This window comes from Sinohyriopsis cumingii, chromosome 4 (assembly GCF_028554795.1).
Source record: "Sinohyriopsis cumingii isolate HCF-2022 chromosome 4, ASM2855479v2, whole genome shotgun sequence".
Taxonomy (NCBI): domain Eukaryota; kingdom Metazoa; phylum Mollusca; class Bivalvia; order Unionida; family Unionidae; genus Sinohyriopsis; species Sinohyriopsis cumingii.
The window spans coordinates 139,005,477-139,029,752 of NC_142964.1; the positions used below are offsets into that span (position 1 = coordinate 139,005,477).

Here is a 24,276-nt window from a genome sequence, read left to right on the forward strand (position 1 = left end):
TTATCACCTGACTTGTGAACACTTGACCATTAGAAATACTGATGCGGTGAACATGCTAACTCGGAAAATTTATATTACTCCAATCTAATTAGATAACATAAATTTGCTTTCCTTACAATTTATTTCTGAGAAACCCGCGTCGGGTTATTATAGTGAACTAACGGTCAAAATATTAACAATGGTTTAGGAATCAAACTATAAAACAAATAATGTCAAATGAATCCCCCTGCCCCACCACCAACAAAAAAAGAATAAAATCAGGACAATTTACTTGTTTCGAAATGCTATTTTTTAAATATTGTGGTTCTAAAAACCTTAATGATTGAAGCCCTTTATTGATTGATTTGAAATTTTGAGTTCTGAAGTTGTTATATAGAACTACGGTAGTTAGTGTTTCAGACTCATGACCAGCAGGGTGTATGTTCGATTCCTGCCATCAGCCCAGGTACTTGCCTCGAGGCATGAGACCTGTCGTAAAGCACCAAAACTCACTTTGCAATTTGTAAACAGGGCAAAAGAAGCTCATCTCAGCAAATTCGAACATTTTTCTGCATTAGTTGGTTCATCGTAGGGCATGTAAAAAAAAAGAAAGAAAGAAAAGAAAACAACTAGAAATTACCTTGAATGATGTCTTACCTGCTTAGCCTCTATCCCAAAACTAGACATAACCAATTTAGTAAGCCACACACACACACACACACACACACATTCGAGGTCACTACAATCGCAATTTACTTTTTAGTGGCGATAACATAAGGGATAAATATGAAAAATATGAATGTACGCATGAAAATGACCACACACGCAACTTTATCGAGGAAACAGATTCAAACGATAAAGAACGTCCATATTTTGTTAAAGCAATCATACTTGCTGTATAAATCTAACTACAATATGAGAGAGAGAGAGAGAGAGAGAGAACGCAATATAGCATAAACTTTCCCTCGGTAACAGACCTCCACAATCCAGTTCCACAACAAAAGATTTGCTTCGTCTATTGTACAATAACTGACGATCAATGCTGCTTTACTCTGGAGAGTACATTAATGTGTCTTGACCGATCTGATTCCATTGGCGCCGACAGCAAATAGTCTTCGATAACCACAGTCATATCTCAGACTACAGACTGAGGCGTTATTATGCCATATTGCTCACAGTCAAGCTCTATTTTAATTGGGGAAACCCCTACATGCATGGGGGGAGGGACGGAGCCGTTGCCCCGGGAGCCAGAGTTCTTCGGGCGCCAAACAAAACTACTTGCGCTAGAGGTCCTAGGGCGCCAAGATCCATTGGGCTTTCGAAGTCGCCCCGGGCGCCATTTACCCCTTAGTACGCCACTGTCTAAACTTGTCCTTCTTTCAACGCAGTTTTCGACCGCTCTACAGAATCCACATTCCATGATTTTTTTTCCCCCGAGATTAGGAACCCGAAATAAACAAAATGTTAAATTTATGAAAATGTATCAAACATACCCATTGTTATCTGCATCACTTGCTGTGTGTGATCGTAGAGGTTGTATGTATGCGAAGAGAAAATGATAAAAATTACGATGGTGTGGTAAGGAGAAATTACATACCCAAAGGTGGGAGAAAACAAACAAAAAAAAAAAAACACTCCCGCGAACCGGATTTGAACCGGTGACCTAAGGATGTCTCTTTTGAATGTACTACAGTCCTCCGCTCTACCAACTGAGCTATCACGGGATTGATAGTGAAATGAGCTCTACGGGTTACTTTACCTTTTAAAAGATATATGTGTGGTCTAAGACAAGACGATAGGTGGCGCTACGATTGCAGCATTGAGAGAAGATGGTGGGTGTTTATTTCCTTTACTGTCTTTCATAAATACTTGCAGATTAATTACATTGTATTTCACAGTTGTAAACATTTTTTGTGGGGTTTTAAATTCAATGCTATAACCCCTGCCTGTTTAGAGGTGAAAGAGTATTTAATTATGTTAGTAATCTTATTCCGTAGAAGTAATGCGGAAGTGCTTATTACCCGCTTATTTCTTAAGTGGTAATGTCAGTCACTGCTAATATCCATTGTAATGTACATGTTGACATGCAGTATGTTTATATGGATGCAGAGGACTAAAGGTAGTTGATAAATGCATTTTTAGATACCGTCCACAATCAGATTTCCCAGGATCAACTGTTTCCGCGGTAGTACAGTAATGCACGCATTAAACTTAAAATTTAGCATCTTCCCGTGTCTTGCGCATCATTATGAGTTAAATGCATCCTTAACCATGTATTTCAGTAGTTGTTTGTCAGGGGTTTATCATCCTAGTTCAAGCTAGGCTGTTGGAAGGGAGTATTTCTGTAGTTTTGTTCTGATGTCCTTTTATCATTTAATGTAAGTTGCCTGCTTGCAGTCTCGAACTCCAGTTTCCGACAGACTAGTAGTGTTACCCAAAGGTACCTGTGATTCATTTCGATGTAGGAATCTATGTTGGTTGCGCCTGCAAGTATATAGACAGCAGCTGTAGCACATTTCTCTGGAAGAAATGGTATCTGGTGAGGAATCTTGAGTTCAGACTTTTTTAGAGTTCCCAGATCTGCTATGTCACTTCTGGATCGTAGACAACTTGTGGGCGTGAAAAGATGCTATACATATTGTGAGGTGGAATAGGGTTCATCCCATTCTTTAAGTGAAGGCCACTTCCAATGATGGGGTACAATGCTCTACCCTAATTTGTGTCCTGTCCTTGATAAATTCTTTAATGTACTCTTTCCTGGAAAATACTAAGGTGCATTGTTGAATCTGTTTCCTTGACTATCGTATTTTCCAGGTTCCAGGATTACGCTGCATTTTTCCATGCCATTTAAGGTCACAATGTCACTTTTGAGTCTGTTGACTGAAAAGCAGTCAGCGCTTAAAAAGTTGTATATTGTTTTTATTGTGATTGCAGGTTTACTGGTTGTTAGCAGTGATTGCCAGTTCATTGGCTACTGTGGGCGATCCTGTGAAGGTGGACCCGATTGATGCCCACAGATTGTTTGTTGGGACATCAAGCTCTGAGTCACTGGTGTCATCAGTTGATATGAGTGCACTGGGGTGACACTCAAAGATATTGCTAGTTGACATGACAGACTCATCTGAAATGGCTGATTTGAGTGTACTTCATTTTTTCTTTTGGGGCCTTTCAAATTTATTTTCATGGTCAGGTGGGTGCTTTGTAGTTGGTGCACATATGTTGAGAATGGCTTTGAATGTTCAAAACTCGATAAACTGGTTCCATCTATGCTGTGGGTGGTCCATATCCCTTGATGAGTTACCTACCATGTTCAAACTTATATGGTATCTTAACCCTGGTAGTGCGGAAGCTATATATTTATGGATGACATCACCTGGCTGTATATGCGGGAACCATATATTACTGGTCAAACGTCACCTAGCTCTGTGCGGATGCCATATTTTTATGGCACAGGAAATGGACGTCTACGGATGTCCAGTCAAGGCCAATCATTAATCGTGTGCTAATAATAACAGAAGATAGCATATGTAATTGTCTTAAAGATCATGGCTCTGCATCACTGTAACAGAGCATCAGTGAAACAAATATTCAAACTGACTTATTTGCCCAGGAAAGCCTGTTGTCAGCAGTGGATGTTGATGTAAACAATATGGTAGCTGTTAAATAGTTGCAGTCTCGCAGCTGTCCCATACCCAGTTGTCACTGATTACTGTATATATGTATGGGATAGTCCAAATTAGAATAAAGTTTGTTAGGGCTTTGTGTGGAGGAATAAATAGCAATACACAGAGTTTTCCAAATTTGAGAATTTTATGCAGAAATATACATGTACCACGTGTTGATATGAAAGTGTTCTGAGACTATTGCGTGTTGATTTATAAGTACTATAACATGGCCATCCCATTCAGTAACAACTTAAAGTGCCACTAAATCGAGCTTAAACTATATAGTAGCTACGTTTATCAACGAGTCTGTCATGTGCAGAGCCTTTTCTTATATTGGGTGATACATTGTATCATCAGGAGTGAGAACTGTACTTGCTTAAAAGGGACCAACCATTCGTTTTACGGTGTGGTGGTGGTGTCGAGTGTCTAAGCCACCATATTCCTTCCTTGCCTCTCATTTTTTTTTTAAAATCACAATATTTCTATTGCATTATAAAGTTCTGTTTGCTCTGCTTCTCTATCACTCTCTTTCACTCTCAGCAATCAGGATGAAAAAAATGGACGAGAGAGAGATTGATTCACTTCTAAATTTAACCCACTCGTACGACAGCAGTGTGAAATGTATGTGACGTTGGAATCTAATAATCAAGATCTTCATTCAATATCTGAACTTTCAACCCAGAAGAAATCTTTTTAATTTTCTCGTCAGTTCATTTTGTTTTAACAAAACTATTTTCAGAGGAAGGCCAATGAACACAAAAAGACTGATCTTTTTTTTCCCCTCAAATGTTTGACAATGTAGAAGCTAAGATATGTTAAGATTGTTGCTGAGAAATTTAATTTCAAATTTTTTGGCAAGCTGCAACAAATAATTATCATTGAAAACTTTACAACTCTTGCTCAATAATTTATAATCAGTGAGAAATATTTATGTTAATTTTTGGTAATAATGACTTTCAGGCCTCTCAAATGTACTGCTCCACTCTAAAGAATACCTGATAACCAATATCACTATCATACATGTGTACCGGCCACAATAACTCCCCAGTGTTATAAATTCCATCTCAGTGTGTTCCTACTGTTGTTTATTTCTGCCTCACTTGGCAGTAAAAATCAAAGAGCTAACTTGGAAGCACACTGGCATTTTTTGGCTGTTTCATTACCATATATAACCGAAAATTGGTATACTGCTATTGTGTCGTGAGAAGACCCAAACTAATGGCTGTGATAATATTGCTCTATCTGACGATATTGCATTCAAATCATTTAGATGTAGACACTAGAATGTAAAAGAATTAAAAATGTCTATTTGGTAGGCCACTGATAGTGGTGGAAATTAATAATTTAAAAAAAAAAGAAGATCCAAAAGGATCCAAAATAAACCATTAAAAAAGGTATGAGAAAGCCCTTAGGCACAACTCATACAATTTACCCCCGAAAATACTTAATTTAGGAAAACAAACAAAAAGTACATAATAACTGGTGAGTGCCCCTGAACAATTTCACTTGATAACCACAGCATCTAAATGTGCAGCATGCTTCTTGTCAGCAGCCTATCAATCATTAACATGTCATTTTTAATTGATAATTCATGTGATTCATTGGATATTTGTTTCTATATTAAAGGTCAACTGATCTTGAAGCTTTATATATAAACATATTATAATTAATGTTAAAAATTCTAGCTCGGGACCCTGAGTGGCTGAGTGATTTAAAGCGCTCACCGTTCCGGATCACTGCCATCTCACCTCTTTCTGCGTGGGTTCAAGTCCAAGGCTCGGCTAGCTAGGGTACGTGGGAAAGCCTGCCAGTAGCTCCTCTTGTGTCGGTGGTTCTTACCTGGGTTTTCCAGTGTTCTTCCTCCACCAGTTATACTGGCCACTATGTATAGCCTATCTTGTGCTGAAAAATGATGTTAAACCCTAGAACAACAACAAATTCTAGTTCAATTTTCATGACAGTGACCTACTTTAAAGACACTGTCCAAATCAACAAATCTATAATTGATAAAGACACTGTTATGTGAGGGAAACTTTTGATACTTATTTCAATAATTTACTGTACTGGTATAAAAAAAATGAAACTACATTTTTATCAACGTCATGGGGGGATTTGCATATCCAATTTTCATATGATATATAGATCTGGAACAAAGTTTGTTGATGACTTCCACATAGGGTAAGGAAAAATTCTACCAGTTTTAGGTTGAAAAGGTAAAACATTATGGTTACTGTGTCTAAAGATTTCAGCATCAAAATGTCAGTTATTTACACAGGACTGTTAAACATGGGGTTGGAATATAATATGCCATTCATGATACTCACTGAAATGTAATTTCTTAATTGATGCTCTTTTCTGTTAGTTTGTAGAACTGCAAATAATTAGTCAATATTGTATATGGGATCACAAGGGCAGGGGACACTGCCCCCACCCTCCAGATTTATCAAACACACTATTTTAGAGGGACAAAGGAAAATATTCACTTTTGCACTAATACATCTAGTGCTATAAAAAGGAGGTAATCTTATTTGTTTTGAGTTTTGCCACTTATCTTTGTGATCTGTATATTTTCCTTGGACATTTACTTTACTGTAATAAAATTTTTACCATGGGCTTGAGTAACTCATGAAAACATTAACAGGTTTGAATATCTGGTTAACCATAAATGAATTGCACCATTTTTGATCTTGCTCACATTCAGCCTTATTATAGATTCATCATCAGTTAGCATTTATGATAATAAAAAAAGAAAATAATTAAATGTCAAAGTGTGTATTTGCTTAAATGTAATCTTTTTTGTCATTATTTCAACCTTAAAATAAATTAAATCTACCATTACTGTACACAAACAGCTGTCTGATACTTTACATTGCAACCCAACCTACTATCACACATCTTCAGTGTTTTCCTTGCAGGATAAATTGTTTTAAAACAGATATTTATTGCAGTCTTCTCATTTTTATAGCCATTCACGTCTTTGGCCATGATAGTGCCAACAGAAACCTGGATTGGACTAATGAAAAGTTAAATGCTTATTTTTGTCTGACAAAAAAGTGCATCCAGAGGGACACACTGTGTCAAGTTTTGAGGGACATAAGATAAACAAAACCCTGCTAGCTAACAATCAATGTGCAACACTGATTAATTGTGGTCATTTGTTATTTTTCAGTCAGCAACATTAAAGCCATACCTGAATGCCATCAGGGCCACCCTCCAGGCCACGATGTGCCTGCAGAACTTTGATTCTCAGGTGGTGGAGAGGCACAACAAACCAGAAGTGGAGGTCAAGTAAGTATATATGTGATATTTTCTTGGTTATTAGGGTGACTCCCTGATGTTGACTGGTTTTAAATATAGTAATAAAAATAAGGGCAGAAAAACTCGAAGTCTGTTGGAAGGTATTCAAGAGTTTTCATATCTATTGAAAAATTTCATGGAACAAAATAAAAATGTTCCTATAAACCAGGGGTGCACAAACCGGGGCCCGTGGGCCGGATCCAGCCTGCAAACGTGTTTTCTCTGGCCCTCAGGGCAAATTAAAACAACACAGAAATTAGGCCCGTGAACAGTAATTAAAGAAATTAGAAATTCATTGGGCTACTAACAAATTTGCGACTTATACCAACCTGACACAGAACTTAAGTCTAACTCAGGAAAGGCGGTAATGTCGTTGCTGTTGTGTAGAACATGTAGCGTCGCGTTTGCGGCTCTTGAGTGGTCTTAGAGGACTCCTGTCTGATTGATTTTCTGTGTCACCGATAAAATAATTGCATCCACTTATGTGTGATTAAGCATTTACGAAACCTCTGATAATTAATTAATTCAGCAGGTGGTCACTCACGACAGAGTGTATATATAATAAAATAGATCCATGCATTATGATTGTGGTCAGAACTGACAGGTGGTCGCTCATAGCAGAGGTCTCTCATAACAGTTTTTACTGTACTATCAGAGTTGTCATATATTTGGTGGCCCTTTTTAAAAATCATGAAGGACCAATGACCCCATCAAGCTGAATCCTAGATTAAACCATGCCTTGGAGATGATCACACTAGTTTCAAACCAATGAGCAGAACTTGAATTTACAAGCAAAATTAAATTTGCATCCAAGGGTGAGATTTTGTCATGCCTGCTGTAGCAAATTACAATTCACAGGTATCACCTTTTAGTTGCAGTGGTATTGGTGTTAAGATTCTTTGTTACAGTTTTCTTTTGAAATTTTTCAAAACAATTATGTATACCATATTTATCATATATATTGGGACACGATAAAATAAATTTTTTGTTTTCCTGTCCCAAAACTTATGGTGAAACTATTTTCACTTAGCTCATATGTCCCATGACTTAAGAAACAAAATAAATTTGTATTGCATTTGTGCTCCCCCCCCCCCCCATGTTGCAGTTAAATAGATACACAAAACACTTATTGGATAATAAAAAGAAAGAAACTAACCTTGTATTGTTCAACATGAGCATTAAAGAATAAAATACTGTAGTGTGTATCGCTTATGTCTGTTAACACATGACACATTAATTTGACATGAACCTTGAGAAACAAATCATGTTTGGTTGTGCTAAAAAGTTTGAATATATAATCCAACTGAAAAGTGGTCCAACAAAATCAGACGAGGGAAATGATCAACTGATATCTTGAAGACAACTGTCATTCACATGTGACATGGTGTTAGGTGCAAAATAGCCAAGATTAATTTATATCCAGGTTTACTGTATGACAGTATCTTGCAAATAAAATTAGTTATTTGAAAACACATTCACTTGAGTGTAAGTGACAACCTTTTTGCTAGCACATGTTACAAAATATCATTAAAGCAAGTTATTGCTATATGTACTATGTACCCTTTTGTATTAATTATAACTACAGATGCCAAGCACATAGAAGCTCGGGTTTTGAGTAAACACAACTAGCACTGAACTCCTCCTTTGAATTTACGACAGGACATCAAAGACAAAGGTTATTTTCATTACAAAGCAAGCTGACCTCAGAAGCTGCTTTGAAGCCAGGTTTTTATATATATAAAGGATATCAATACAAAGGTTATTTGATTGTAAAGCTAGCTAACCTCAGAAGCTGACATTAAATTCTCTTAAGTGTGCCTTTTTTTTAAAATATAAAAAGACAGTAGAAATATAGAAGCTAACTTTGGTTCCTTTCACTGGTACTCATGGGAATTGTGAAAATAAATTGAAACAATGGAACAATTTATAAAGTGACACAATATAGTGCTTTGTGCACGGACATCGATGATCCAGCATTGCCCAGAATGTTTGGAGAAAATAAAACCATGTGATGAATTCGTGAAAGCCAGAAGAGAAGCAGATGATTTCACCGACAATATGATCATTAACATGGCTGAAATTCTAGTGTACTTTGATCGCATTCCTAGACAGACTGACAATAAGATGGGGGTCAAAAGTGTGAGAATTAGCAAGGCAGATTTGAAAAGGTCTGACTGTAGTCCTTGCAGTTTCCACTTCAGATGATGTGTTGCCTCTAACAATTTTTCACAGTATGAGAAACATAAAAAAAATATATTCATGCACCAAAAGAATGGATCGTACATGTGCAGGAGAAAGGTTGTGTTGATGAGATGCTGCTACATTGGATTAAAGAGTTTTATCTCAAGTACAGTTATATATTTTTTAAAATAAAATTTCAGTTGGAGTGCATTTTGTGATATGTACATTTTTAATGATTTAAAACTTACAAGTAAAAAAAAATCAACCTGTCCCAGAACATACAGTGCACAAAAAAGTACTTATAAAATGAATTTTTATGGTTGTTGTCCAAGCTTGTTAGGCTTAAGAATTGATGTCCTTGTATTATTCTCAGTCCTTGAGGAGATTCGACTTTCAAGACCATGATACCAACGTGTGCGTGCACACAAACGATCAAATGGTTACCTGGTTTTCTTCAAATAGAATAAGCATGATGCAGTTATGTTACCAGTGACGGTATTCCAGGGTGACTGTTCATAATTACATGTCAGAGTTTCAAGTAGTCTCAGATCAGTAACATGGCTGGCTGGAGTAACTGTCATGTTCTTACACTGGAGAAAATTTATCCTATGATTAAAGTCAAATTTTTGACAAATTATTATTATTGACAAATTATTGAAATGTATTTTCAGAAGCAGCAAGGAGCTTTTACTGACACCAGTAACGATAAGTAGAAATGAAAAAGAGAAGGTTCTCATAGAAGGTTCTGTCAACTCTTTAAGGATAAGCATTGCCGTGAAACAGGTTTGCACCAGTATCATTTATATTCTGTCTGTCACATAATCAATTTAAAGACAAGTCCAAAACTTCAGTTTTACAGGTCTGGAATTTTATGCATTTAAGTAACCAAATGATGCTACTGCCGATCACAGTCTAATGTTTTACTCATCATAAGATGTGTAAAATGTCGGTCATTTTAATTTATTTCAGCAGCAATTAAATATTGGAAAATTCCTGGTTGTCCTTGGGCAACAAGCTATGAGATTTGTGTTGGCCAGTAAATTACTAGGATTGCCTGCAATATTGCTATAATCCAAATTATTCAGCAGGGGGATAGCATCACAAATGGCTTTTTCCAGAAAATACGTTACCATCATGTAAAGGGCAAACATGAACAAAATACAAAAGAAAGTTAATATGTTGGCATTGTGTTCTTTATTTTCCTAGTTAAGTTAAAATTTCCAGCCATAAATTCATTGCAGTCTTCAAATTCAAATTAACAGATTAAAGTCTTAACTTTCAGCTCATTCCTTATCTTAATCCTTTCACAATCTGAAGATGAAATGCAGAATGTATTTAAGGATGTAATAAAAATACAAAACTGTCTGATATGATTCTTTAAGAAAAAATACCTAAATCTTATTTTGAAAGTAGTATGTGAGGCTAGCAAAAAGAGGGGCCCCTAGTGGCCAAGTGGTCTAAAGCGCTGTCCATTACGGATCACTGCCATCTCACCTGTCTGAGTGGGTTCGAGTCTCGGATTCAGCCAATGTGGGCATGTGAGAAAGCTTGCCGGTAGCTTCTCGTGGGTCAGTGGTTCTTTCCGGTGTTTCCCAGGTTCTTCCTCCACCATTAATACTGGCCGCCATATATAGCCTATCGTGTGCTGAAAAATGGTGCTAAACCCTACAACAACAAAAACATCCTCCCAAAGATAGGCTAGCTGGGTGCAGGGTACTTTTTATGGCTTTTAAACATAATCACACACACACAAATATATATATATATGTATATATATAGAGAGAGAGAGAGAGAGAGAGTTAATAAAATGAGGACATAGTATGCATTATGTATTGAGGTGATATTAACCAAGATTACACAATAACGCATTTAATGATACAGTTTTGTGTCCATCTATCTGTTCCTGTTTTGCTTTCACACAGTAAATTTAGTTCTCTACCAACAGCCATTACCTACATTTGTAAGCATCTTGCATTAGGGGCAACGAAGAGTCTTGTCAATTTCAGGCTTAGAAGAAAGAGGTCACAGGCCCAAATGAGACAGAATGTTTATGCAGTGAAACTTTGACTTGTATATCAGATACCTTGAGCAAACTTTGTAAATGGCTTTTGTATATAATAAGAAAAATGCCTTTGTTTTGTGAAAAGAGGGTTTAAATGGTCATGGTCACTGTGATTGTTACAAGGAAGTATTGCTCAAACATTATCTTAAATTCTCTATCATCTACTTACTTAGACAAAACATTGTATATGGCATTAATTTGATACTAAGAAGGCACATTATCATTTTGTCATCAGAATTTCAAGGGTCAGGGTCATAGAACTGAAAGAAGAAAATATAATTTCCACAGAGCTACTTGTGTTCTGTACCATGTGCCATGACTGAACTTGGATGGTTTGCATTTGAGACAAAGAAGACACCTGTTGATTCTGGGGTTTAAAACTTCAAAGTTAGAGATATTTGAAGGACAATGGTTTTCACAAATATCTCAAGTTCCATGCCACAATTTATGACCAAACTTTGTGGATTGCTTGCTTTTGAGGCAAGATGGCACCTATAAATATTGAGGTAACTCTGTCAACAGTCGGGGTCACTGGGAAATAAAGAAAATATTTCTATAAAATAACTCAAAATAGTGTGTCTATAAATGCATCATTACAATACATGTGTTTCATTTGAGCTTTGAAAAAAAAAGGAAGCAAACATTCTGATGTAGTAGACTGCTCCGGTGGCCTAGTGGTTAGAGTGTGTGCCTTATGTGTATGAGGTCATGGATTTGATCCCCGGCTGAGTCATACCAAAGACTTATAAAAATGGTACTAACAGCTGCCTCACTTGGCGTTCACCATTAAGAGATTAGTGTTAGGACTGATCGGCCTGTTGTCAGGATAATGTCACTGGGTGGGACATCATGCTGCATGTCTGTGGCATGATGTCTCATTGCTAGACATCACTATAAATTTTTTTAAAGCTACATGAAAAATCCAAATCACATATCTAACGTAGTATGTAAAGTTGTCCATGTTTGATGCTAGACTACACAGAGAGTAAGAAGTCACAAATGGGGTATTTTTATCTAGACCATGAATGGTGAGACACTAGAACTCCTTTTCCATTGAAGATGTCATTTCTTTACCAGCACTATTAAAATTACGGGTGAAAGATTTTATCATAGATATTAGTCACTGTCACTGTATTTAATATAAAATTACTACATGCCTAATGTTTAGTCCATGACATGCAATGACTTTGGTACAATCTTTCTTATTTTCAGTACCTCTGTTTAAATAGATGATGCATTAAAATGGATTGTGATCTCCTTCATGTAGTAAATGTCATGATTAATACATGTTCTATTCAGTAATGACCTGACTTACTGTTAGTCAGTATTCAAATTGAAATAAAAACTTGGGTCATAACCTGTCAGTAAGCAATCTTGCAGAAACAGATACAGGGTCTTCATTTGACAGATGGATTGGTGATCTCTTAATATCAGAAACAGATACAGGGTCTTCATTTGACAGATGGATTGGTGATCTCTTAATATCAGAAACAGATACAGGGTCTTCATTTGACAGATGGATTGGTGATCTCTTAATATCAGAATCAAATGTGATGTTTTTTTTATCTCATGCAGGCAGATGAAATAGAGAAGATTTTGTGTCATAAATTTATGAGGTTCATGATGATGAGAGCTGAGAATTTTGTGGTGCTACGAAGAAAACCTGTAGAGGTAATTCTTAGATACTAATTGTCATTTTAAGGCAGAGTCCTGGGAAGTTTATATGTTGTTTACTTTTCACCAGGAAGGATTTTATGCATTTTAAGACTGTCATACAGATCCTGGAATATTTATATACCCTTTTGAAATGTAAATATAAATCCAGAAATAGTTCTGTACCATTTTGAATGTAAATACAGATCTAGAAATATTTATGTACCTTTTAAAATCTGAACACATATCCTGAAATATGTACTCATTTGAAATGAAATATTTGTGAACCCTTTTGATATACAATATTTGTGTACTCTTTTGAAATGAAAATAGAATTACAAATGAATTCACACCGCTCCGGTGGCCTAGTGGTTAGAGCATCCGCCTTGGATGCAGGAGGTCACGGGTTTGATCCCTGGCCAAGTCATACCAAAGACTTAGAAAAATGGTACTAACAGCTGCCTCACTTGGCGCTCAGCATTAAAAGGTTAGGTTTAGGACTGGTCGGCCTGGTGTCAGGATAATGTGTCTGGTTGGGACATCATCCTACATGTCTGCGGCATGATGCCCCAGTGCTAGACATCTCAATAAACTGCCACATTGCAGACATCTTAGTGATATGACTGAAATTTTTTTAAAGCTGTGTTAAAAATCCAAATCACACACACACACACACACACACACACACATTGATATATTTCACACACATATTGACATTGAATTTTAGGTTCAGAACAGAATATATAGTGATATTTATCTCGTGGAATCCATGCAATGATTCCACAGCCCCTGACAAATGATGAAAGGACAACCTTGTGAGGTCCTCTCCTCCCAGCCTGCTAAAGTATTCCTCAAAAACCTCACTGTCCTTTTGGTTCAGGACTTTTGGCTTCTCACACTGAGCAAACTATTGTCATCATTGACTGCAGTATTTGGGTTACATAAATCTCATGACTCCATGTCACAGCTAAAAATATATTGGCTGAGTTGCATAATACATTAGACACATTCAAATGCAAATACATGAATTAACTTTGTTATGCATATAATTCCTTTTTAAAAATGACTGTATGAGAAGATTAATACAATAATCATGTTAATGCATGAATCTGTCCCAAACATAAATAATTAAACACTTGGATTTTAAGAACTCAAACTCGTATGATCAACTTTTAAATATCTAACATGGTAAAGACTATATTATATCCAATAACAAGGTGTTGTGACATTGATCTGACTTTCTAGAAAATCAAGAATACTGAAACATTTAATATTTTAAGCAATTTCATCTCATAATTGATAGCAAGAAAGAATAGTTTTCACTTTCACGTACCTCTACAGCTGCAGATTGCTTCCATAACATGGACAGCTTCATGTCAAGACTTGTCTGTATACTGACAATACAACAGAGAGAATTGGGCTACAAGTACTATAATTGTGGTCATATCTATGGTTAGAGAAATCAACATATCTTGTGCTGAAAAATGACATTAAACCCTATAACAGCAACAACATTTCTAAATCCCTTTGGTTAAAAACTAATACAGCTGCAGGTAATGATATATATGGCAACAAATCTCATACATTTCATCCATATAAATTGTTTTATACACAATTTCATAACAAATGTCTGCTTGGTCCTTTATGAAAATCTTGCCAATCTGACATCTGGTATGTATACCATAGCAGCATATTTGAAAGCTTTGTATCACTGAATATAAATGGTTTCAGCACTCAACAGATAAAAGGAAGAACTGGTCTTATCTTAAATTATTGGAAATTCTTTTTGCCCAGTATAGTGCCAATCTCTTCAAGGGATTCTCATCGTTTAACTAGTCAATTTCCCCATTTTGGGTCTGTTAAGTGGAAATTTTAGGAAAGGAAATATTTTGAATGGGCACATTTAACAGTATTTTGATCTATTGAAATATGTGCCTTTGAATTATTCAGAAGTGCATCAGGAAACAGGATGTAGTAACACATATTGAAGAAATATGTGGTCAGCCAGGAAATACATTAAGTGTTTTTGATTCATTATCAAATGAAATGTTAAAATGTTTCAATTCAGTTAGAGAGAGAGACAAAGATGACAGATATCTGTACATATGATTTGTATGCAAGATTGACCAATAAAACGTTTTCATTGTATTTTGACTATAGTGTTTGACAACTACTCTAAATAGGATAGTATTTCAGATGGAATCTTTTTTGTTTAATTACTTCCAAATATGAACCAAAACAAGTTTGTGCATGCTATAATTTTTGTCAATCAGACAAAGTTCTCATCACAAGCACATGCTTGAAAAAGAGTGATAAACAAATAAAAAGATTTTACTGTTAGCTTCAGTGTTTCATAGCTACAGTATCATAATGTTGATTACAGCAAAGAATTTGTTTTTAACTCTTAGTTTCAATTCACATCAAGGAGAGAGAGAGGACACAAGACTTGCATGCACAAAATAAATATCACTGAGTTTGTGTTTGTTTATCCTATAATTTTTTTAATTAGCCTTATGTGAAATTAAAGACACCCTTTCCATGTAAAAGCCTGAAAGCAACAGTATCTGTGCAGAACACCTACAAAAGCCAGGCCCTTGATAATGTTCATTGTATGTCATACTGCATCAGAATTTCATTAAGGGTAACCATTTTGTACTTTTCACATCCTGCAAACACCATATTGACATAAGTAGTTCTGACGTTGTTGTGTGGTTTTAACACCATATTGACATTAGTAGTTCTGATGTTGTTGTATGGTTTTAACACCATATTGACATTAGTAGTTCTGTTGTTGTTGTATGGTTTTAACACCATTTTGACATTAGTAGTTCTGATGTTGTTGTTGTATGGTTTTAACACCATATTGACATTAGTAGTTCTGAAGTATATGACATACAGTGACATAGTAACATTTGGGCAAGTGCAGAAAGATCATCACTGAGAAAAATTTAACACGGTCTTAAGGAATGTTTGAATGCTATTACTATCCAGTCTCTAATGATGAAATACTAATAACATTTCTTTCATCTTCCAATCCTCCAGTAAACTAACTTTCATTGCGACATCACAGTATGTGACATTCAGTCCGGTGTATATACTGGATCACACCTTTAGGTTGACCTCGTCCTAATATGTCCACCTTCTTTAAGTTTGGGTTTTGCCATATGTGTTGTTTTGGAGCACATAAATAATGACCTTCTAGAGGAATATAGATGTAGGAGGATCCAAATAAAATGAATAATCAACATTTAAAGGTACATTAGATCCAATGCAAAAAACGACACACCTGTTACTGAAATAGTTAGCACTGAACACATACATGTTTTATATGCCTTTTTACTAAAGGTTAGTGCTGCATTCCTATGCCCAATGGATTTTAAAGACAGAAATGTTCTACATTTTTTAAAAATGTATTGTTGGTGTGGTTATGATTCTGTGTTTATGTTTATTTAATATGAGACATGGCAGTGCTAATTCTATTGGCTTTTTTATTATTTGAAAGTATGTTAAATGCTGAAAAGAAAACAAATTATGTTTCTTTTATTCAAATATAGAATTTACAGTCATTTTCTATAGACTTCTATGAGTAAATAACTATTCTCACTTGTACAGCATGAATTATTTGGGTCATGCACACTGCCCCACCCCTTTGCCCTCTTGGGACCACAATCATCTTTTTAGAGTTTAAAAAAACACTTCCTAGATGGTTGGTAGGTGTAAGATGTGTCATTTGGGTTAGTAATACTTATTTTAATGTCATTTAACATAATTTATCTTTTTCTGAAATGTTTTTGTTTTGTTTGCCTGTTAGTGCATACTTGATGTACAGTAAATGCATCTATTAATTTATCTTCCTCTTTTGTTTTGCAGGGCTTTGATATTAGTTTCTTGATAACAAATTTCCACACAGAGCAGATGTACAAACACAAGCTTGTAGATTTCATCATTCATTTTATGGAAGAGATAGACAAAGAAATCAGTGAAATGAAACTAGCTGTCAATTCAAGGGCCAGACTTAGTGCAGAGGAATTCCTAAAGAGATTCTAGCTTATTTGGTGAGTTTCCCCCATATGTTCTCAAGAAAGACATGCCATTCAAAGTTGCATTACCCTATTAGGAGGCAGTATAAAGTAAATATACATTTATATTTCAGATATATTGTCTTGCCTTTGAAGGCATAGGTAAAATGTTGCAAATTATACATTTAGGTATCATGATGGCTAAAATAATATTTGTGACTGAGAAAACGTTTTAGAAAAATTATATTAAAATATGTACACAAGGTGTAAAGTTGATATTTCATGTATCACTGCTTTTTTAATACAACATTCAATATAAAGTTGGAACCTTCTTAAAACTTTTGATAAATGTTTAGATGCACTTGTGTCTTCAGTTTATGTATTTTCCTAAGAACATTGGTCCTCTTTTTATAAAACCTCTCAGTATTTACCAGTGACCTTCCAATCTATAAAACCCATTAGTAAACCACTATTCTCCTATAATGCATTTGTGGTAATGGACCACATTCAATTAGACAAAGAACAAGTGTGATTTTAACAGGATTTAGGCTTTGAAATTGATGTTTATTTAACCCTCAAAAGTAAATTTCAAGAAGGCAAAATATGTTACAAAAATCAACATCCTGAAATTATCCTGGATAAAAAATGTCATGTTTTTTACCTTTAGATATTTTTTTTTAAAAGACTAGATTGATATTTTATAGGTTTTTTCCCCAAATTTTAAAACATTTTGCGCAGGAATGCAAGGAAGGAGCTCCAAAAATCTTGCTCCAAAGATTCTGCTAACAAAACACTGTAATTTTAATGATGAATCAGAGGTTCTTGACTGCATTCTGTGAAAAACATTTTTTTACAGTAGTTTATAATGTGATTTTCATTTGTAAATGTATCGGGGTTAAAAGTGAACGAGATTAAGTATGCAGTCAGTTTAGTTCATTTGGTGCAGTGATCATTGGGTGTTACTAGCAGTCTCAGATTCAGTGTTATGTATTACCTTTCTCCTTATTAACCAATCAGAATTGAGTTATTCTACTTCTTTTTATTATCAAATAACCTTAGACAATTCTTTATATTTCTAATTTATTGTTTTAAAAATATACGGTTTTGTTTTATTCTTGTTGGCTTTAGCAACATGTTTATCACATTGACTATATAATGCTAGCAAAATGGCAGCTACAATAAGTGACTTTCCCAAGGTCAAAACCAAGTGCTGTCCTGGACGGGTATGTAGCAAACAACCTTTGGAATATAAGCTTGATGCTTTAGCAACTAGGCTACTGTGGCTTATCTGAAAATATATGTAATTGTATTGAAGTAGCATTTTCGCTTCTCTGTTTGATAATACAAAGATGTATACCGTTATAATAGACTCAGCTGATTCTTCATACAAGTAGCAGCACTATAAATAGCTGATACGTGTGTCCGCTTGTATGAGCATTCAAACAAGGTGCTTTATTTAGGACATTTTCTCATCAGAGTCTGCCATGTACTTTCATCATTGCTACTTTTTTCATTTTCATCAAATTTTTGGTCACAAGAACCAATTATAACAAGATTTTACATAATTAAATACACTATTTTTCTCTCCATTGGTCATAGACCCGATGGAATGCTCTGATGTATGTTGTCCATTTGTGCCTTAGCACAAATTTATCACTACTTCTCCTAAACTGTTTGGTGGATAGTCTTGAAACTTTACACATGCTTTCATCCCATGGTTTAGTTGGTCCTAAACAAAGATAGTGGGGGGCCCCGAGTGGCCGAGTGGTCTAAAGCGCTCTCCGTTACGGATCACTGCCATCTCACCTCTGTCTGCGTGGGTTCGAGTCTCGGATTCGGCTAATGTGGGTATGTGAGAAAGCTTGCCAGTAGCTTCTCGTGGGTCGGTGGTTCTTTCCGGGGTTTTCCCGGGTTCTTCCTCCACCATTAATACTGGCCGCCATGTATAGCCTATCGTGTGCTGAAAAATGGCGTTAAACCCTACAACAACAACAACAAAGATAGTGATGCTTGGACAGCCAACATGATCACTGTAGCAACCATCTTGAATGTCTTGTTGCTACTCCTCCTGAATGGATGTTCATATCAGCATGGTGTTTTCACTTATTTTGATTTCTCGTTCTTCATTAGTAAAAATGGTGCAGATCTGATGTCTGATATTGTAAATCATATTATTGCTACTTCCTCTAAATGGATGGTCATGTTGAAATGTGGTTTTGACTTAAAGACTTATTTTGCTGCCAAGCTGATCCTGAATAAAAACGTATGACATTCAGTATGGCCGCCATGTTAGCCATCTTCTAAATCTTGCTTCACCTTTACTTAAACATAAAGTATTGTTTTCACCGGAATTATGTTGATACCCTGTTGGTCTTAAATGAAAATGGTGCCATCTTGTATCACGTATAGCCACCAAGTCAGCCATCTTGAAAATTGTATTATTGCTACCCCTTTATAGAAGTCATATCTTAAAATTGTTGCTCCCTAAATGGATGGTTATATCACCATGGGATTTGTTGTATCTAATTGATCCTCAATGAAAATGGTACCAGTCTCTCATCTTGTCATTACACCCCCTGAATGGATGATCATTATTAGATGGGGTTTGCACCAAAAGACTTCTAATGTCTGCTGGATCCTGATGAAAATGGTGCCAAGCTGACATCCAAATAATAATATTTCCACAGCAGCTAATCTGAAAACCCTTTTATCACTCAATAATATCAGCGTTGGTTTCAACATACTACAGATAGATGTCAGAATGCTCTTGAATTCCTGGGATTCATTTCTCCCAGTAAAGCATCAGTACCTTTGAAGGGCTCTTGTTGTATTTTAATACACTATCAAGACATAGCCTTGTTGAAGCATCCATCAGTACAAGACACCCTCACATATAATGTGAGTTACATTTATGGCTTTCCTGAACAGTGTAATAAGAAGGATTCTATGTATCATTCTTTGAAGCTGGAGAATGGAATTTTGCTATAACTGTGTTCAGGGCTATTGAATTTTTTATGCTGAGGAGGAGTTTCACTCATACAGCAATCAATGTAATGAATATGCTATTTTTATCTTTAAGACTAAAGTCAGCATACTTATAAAATCACAAAAAATCACATTAAATATAAATAATGTTTAACAGAAATGACCTGCCGACCCTAATTTTAAAACTAGTGTAATAGAAAACATGGACATTTGTTTTTGGGTCTGTTTGCATTTGTCTTATCATTCAAGTAACCTCACTTGTCTAGTCCTGTTCTCTCTGTTGGGATTATTAATGTGTTTGTTTTCTTTGTCTTACAGAATGGACTTGTCACAACAGATACAGCTATGATGAAAGAACATACATTATGGATTGAGTGACAAAATTATCATACTTGTATTGTTTTCTGAGTACTGAGATGTTCACAGACAAGTTAGAAACTTTGTTAGACCACTCCCGTCTTGACAAATATGTTCGCAGATTTCTTTTCAGTAAAAATCATAGAATTTTTTCCTTATTTAAATCGAACTAACTATTGGTATCTTAACTTGTTTTAAGCCATTTGTTGTCAGTAATCGTGAATAAAATCAAGTCAAAAGTTACTTTAAGTTTTAAAAAAAAAAAAGACTTAATATGATTTTGCCTGCAGCAATATAAATTTTAGCAGTAATTGTGACAACACGTGTTTAAAATCAGTAAGATGAGGAATAAAAGTCATGCAAGTGCACTTAAAAGCAATAAATGAAGAAAATCTACTAAATAATGTAATGAATTAAAGGCATGCGTCAAAGATTTTAATGAAGTCTAACCTCTTTTAACATTCAGAACGCATCATAGATCATAAGATCTTTGATTCAGATAATCTGGGCATTCATACAAATTTATGCTCATTATTTCCAAGAAATTTCAAACACCAAATCAAATCAGGAAATTTAAATCAATTTATGATCTTGTCTTGCTTCATAAATTGATGAAATTTGCCTGTAGCTTAGTATGATTTTTATGTATGCAAAAGTAACAAACTTTGGAATAATTGTAGTGTCAACTATTTCGTTACTCTAAGGTTCTCTCACATAGGCTGTTATTGAAAGGTATATTTTGTACAATTATATCATGATTTTTTGGGTAGATGGGGGGAAAAGTATCTTTCAAGATTTAATTGATATTAGGCAAGGGGTTACTGTAGTTGTAGAATATTAATACAGATAAATTTCATATTCATACTAATATTTATGTACCTAAGCACATCCATGTACTTAACACATTTACCATGCATATTAAATATACACATTTTATATGAAATTGTTGTTTTGGGTGGTGTTATTTCTTTTAAAATCCAAGTGGCAAGTTAGTCAAGTCACTTTTCTCAGGGGTAAAGCGAAATCTCATGTTTTACACTTGGTAAGAGTTGATTCGATTCCTTGAATGATTTTGTTGTTTCTCCATTAAATCCATTACCCATCCATATTTTATATTCTGGAACCTCCTGAATCTAGCCCCGAAAACAAAAAACAACTTATCTTTCCCATCTCTTCCAATATAGACCACACAAATAGAATCTGTATGAATTACCATTATTATTACCTGCCTTGGTCACCAGTAGGTAACTACTGTATACTTGATGTTTCAGTTTTAAATTTTCACACAATACAGGTAGCATCATATAAGCATACCTCCTGAAATCTGTTGAATGTCTTTAGAAATATCAGTCATCTTTGGCAAGATTGATACTGTTTTGTTGAATTGAGTTTTTTTTTAACTTATCATCAGTAATTTGCATATTGTGGACCTTGTTGCCGATTATGCCATTTGTATGTTTTTGCTGTTTGTCAGTATAACATTGATTTATTGTTGGCACTATTGAATTTGATTATTATAAATTACAGATTCAGTGCATTAATTTAACTACAGTATGCACCTTTTTGTAACTCATTTCATGGTTTTAAAATAGTCATTTGTATTGTAATTACACGTAAATGTAGTAACTGGATGCACCAAGTGTAAAATAATGTTCATGTTATTGGAGAACACTAGATATAGTAAATAGTGCTCTGGTGGTTGTTCAGAAGGGATATGGTCCAACGTTGTTGTTGTTGTTGTAGGGTTTAACACCATTTTTCAGCACAAGATAGGCTATACATGACGGCCAGTATAACTGGTGGAGGAAGAACCCTGGAAAACCCAGGGAAGAACCACCAACCCACGAGAAGCTACTGGCATGCTTTCCCACATACCAACGCTACCCGAGCCTTGGACTCGAACCCACGCAGACAGGTGAGATGGCAGTGATCCGGAACAGTGAGTGCTCTAGACCACTCAGCCACTCAGGGCCCCATGTCCAACATTGTGCAAAAACAACTGAAGGGTGGGAACAAACACTCAGGATCAGTTGTGAGTATAGTGGGAGATGGTCCCACCTCCCAAATTTCTCAGAATTTGACATTGGTGAACATAATTTCTGGAGAGCTGAAGCAGGAAGAAGAGGATGTTATAGATGCCATTTTCTTCACTGTTCAAACTTTAGATTAGATGACTGATCCAAAAATACTTTGAAGATGTTGACTTCTGGATATTTCCTTTTTCATCTTTCTTCTACCATTTCACTTCTGACTTCGATAGAGTGGAATAACTCACTCCGTCTTTTGGGCAGCACATTGGGAGCCTGTCCCCCTACATGCCAGAATCATGGCACATTGGTAGCTTGTCCCCCCCACATGCCAAAATCATGGCACATATAGTTTCTGTCAAAGTTTAGTTTTTCTTTCTTTGCACCAGCCTCTTTTACTATGTGCCACTATCACAGCACATGATCAGACAATCCAGCTGACCAACGAGTCATTCATTTATACTTTTTCTTATCAGATCAGGTCACAAATGGGCCAACAATTTCTTCTTGTATGGCCTGTTATGGGCAACTCCTTAGTTGTGTATGTATGGCCATCACACTTTGTCTCTTTCAGCATTTTCACCAATTGCTGATCTGTCGGTTCCGACAATGGCTCCACACTTTAATGCATATCATGTGCATAGGTTTCAGAACTGATACTGCTTCTTCCCATCCACCAGTAATGATCAATGCAGAGAGGTTGAAGGCTGGCATGACACATAACAAAAAACACATTACACTGAAGTTTGAGTTTAGTTTACAAGCTGTAATCACTCACCACCACTGTTTTTTAATTGTGTGTGTCACGGTCTCACTGAACACAAATGATGTCAATGATAACTCTCCTTCCTGCAACATTATCATCACATCATGGAGGTTACTGAATGTATCTCCAAGAGGATTCAGAACCCTGGCAACTTTGAAGCATTCAGATATTTAGACATTTGACATATAGTAAATTAGAATGGACAAAGATTTAGCCGCAGAATAAAAATCAGCTCTGCTTTTATGTAAAACATGCTATTGGTGAGAAATATTTTTGTTACCTCATCTTTGACTTGCAGTCTTCAGATTTGTGGAGAAAATGGGTAGCATACATGCCTGGAAGTCAGCATGATGAATTGCAAAAGTTGTTAACAGGGCAGCTTACAACTGTTACAGTACAATAATACTTGTGTAACCTGAATTTAGTGAGACAGGATGCTTTTCTTTGTTTATCTTCACTTGGGCTCCACACCACTCTATGCTTTCATTACATATTGGTTCACTCTTACTGTTTAAAGGTTGCAATACAGATGCGAGGAAGCAGGTTGCAAGAAAAATTGCCTCTTGAACTCACCTTGCCCTCTCTGTCTTTTCTCTGCCTGCAGCTGTTGCAGCCCAAATTGTGAGACTTGCTAGAAGGACAAAGTCCAATGAGCTGTAGTAATTTTACTGAAACAGCATTATTCCAGATGGTAACAATCTTCACAGTACAGAAAAGTCTATTTTTTCATCTACCAAGACTTAGAGTAAATTGCAGTGATTCTTAGACCTTGCCATTCTGCAGAATTAGCTCTGGAGGAGCCAGGATCTTTCATTTCAGCAAGTTTTCCTTGACATATTAAAATGAGTAATCCAAGGTGTTTTCAGGATCTAATTCACTGAGATCACATTTTGTCCTCTATTGTGATGTAGATCTTGGCAAGTCATGTGAAGGCAGCAATTTTCCAGACGGAGGTCCTGACTTATCACTTTTTATGGTGATCCAGCTCAACAGGTTTATAGCTGTTCCAAGGCTTGAGATGATCTGTATGCCCTTTCAGTTGGTTTTTGGTTCTGCTTGGATGGTTAGGTGGTAGTAATGATACAACCAAGATTCAAGACCAAGAACCAGTTGCTCTTCATTGGTAATCAGAAAGTGATGTTTTGTTCAATCACCCTGCTAAATCCTTCAAAAGAAGCACATTTCCAAAATTCAGTTCATACTAAAGTACTACCAGGAGGATGGACCACTCTGGTGGCCTAGTGGTTAGAGCGTCCGCCTCAGATGTGAAAGGTCGTGGGTTTGA

General features: G+C 35.8%; 1 protein-coding gene and 1 non-coding gene across 3 annotated transcripts; one reads left to right on the plus strand and one right to left on the minus strand.

Moving 5' to 3' along the window:
• Window positions 1-1,614: 1,614 nt before the first annotated feature.
• Window positions 1,615-1,703, minus strand: Trnay-gua (transfer RNA tyrosine (anticodon GUA)). Its single transcript is given in 2 exon segments — window positions 1,615-1,650; window positions 1,667-1,703. It is a non-coding gene; the product is annotated as a tRNA-Tyr (tRNA).
• A 14-nt stretch (window positions 1,704-1,717) lies between these two features.
• On the plus strand, window positions 1,718-21,141 carry LOC149802180 (actin-related protein 2/3 complex subunit 4). 2 transcript variants are annotated; one of them, XM_089956595.1, is made up of 6 exons: window positions 1,718-1,811; window positions 6,814-6,932; window positions 9,794-9,905; window positions 12,760-12,855; window positions 16,708-16,892; window positions 20,160-21,141. In XM_089956595.1, exons 1-5 carry the CDS (start codon window positions 1,809-1,811, stop codon window positions 16,882-16,884), a joined length of 507 nt encoding a protein of 168 aa, XP_089812721.1. In that variant the 5' UTR covers window positions 1,718-1,808; the 3' UTR covers window positions 16,885-16,892; window positions 20,160-21,141. The 2 variants fall into 2 exon arrangements, with proteins under 2 accessions (XP_089812721.1, XP_089812722.1); XM_089956596.1 differs by lacking the exon at window positions 1,718-1,811 and adding an exon at window positions 5,350-5,434.
• Window positions 21,142-24,276: the final 3,135 nt, after the last annotated feature.

Coding starts and splice junctions, on each gene's coding strand:
- LOC149802180 (XM_089956595.1), top strand. Junction 6,933..9,793: donor AAACCAGAAGTGGAGGTCAA/GTAAGTATATAT, acceptor ATGTATTTTCAG/AAGCAGCAAGGAGCTTTTAC. Junction 12,856..16,707: donor TACGAAGAAAACCTGTAGAG/GTAATTCTTAGA, acceptor TTTGTTTTGCAG/GGCTTTGATATTAGTTTCTT.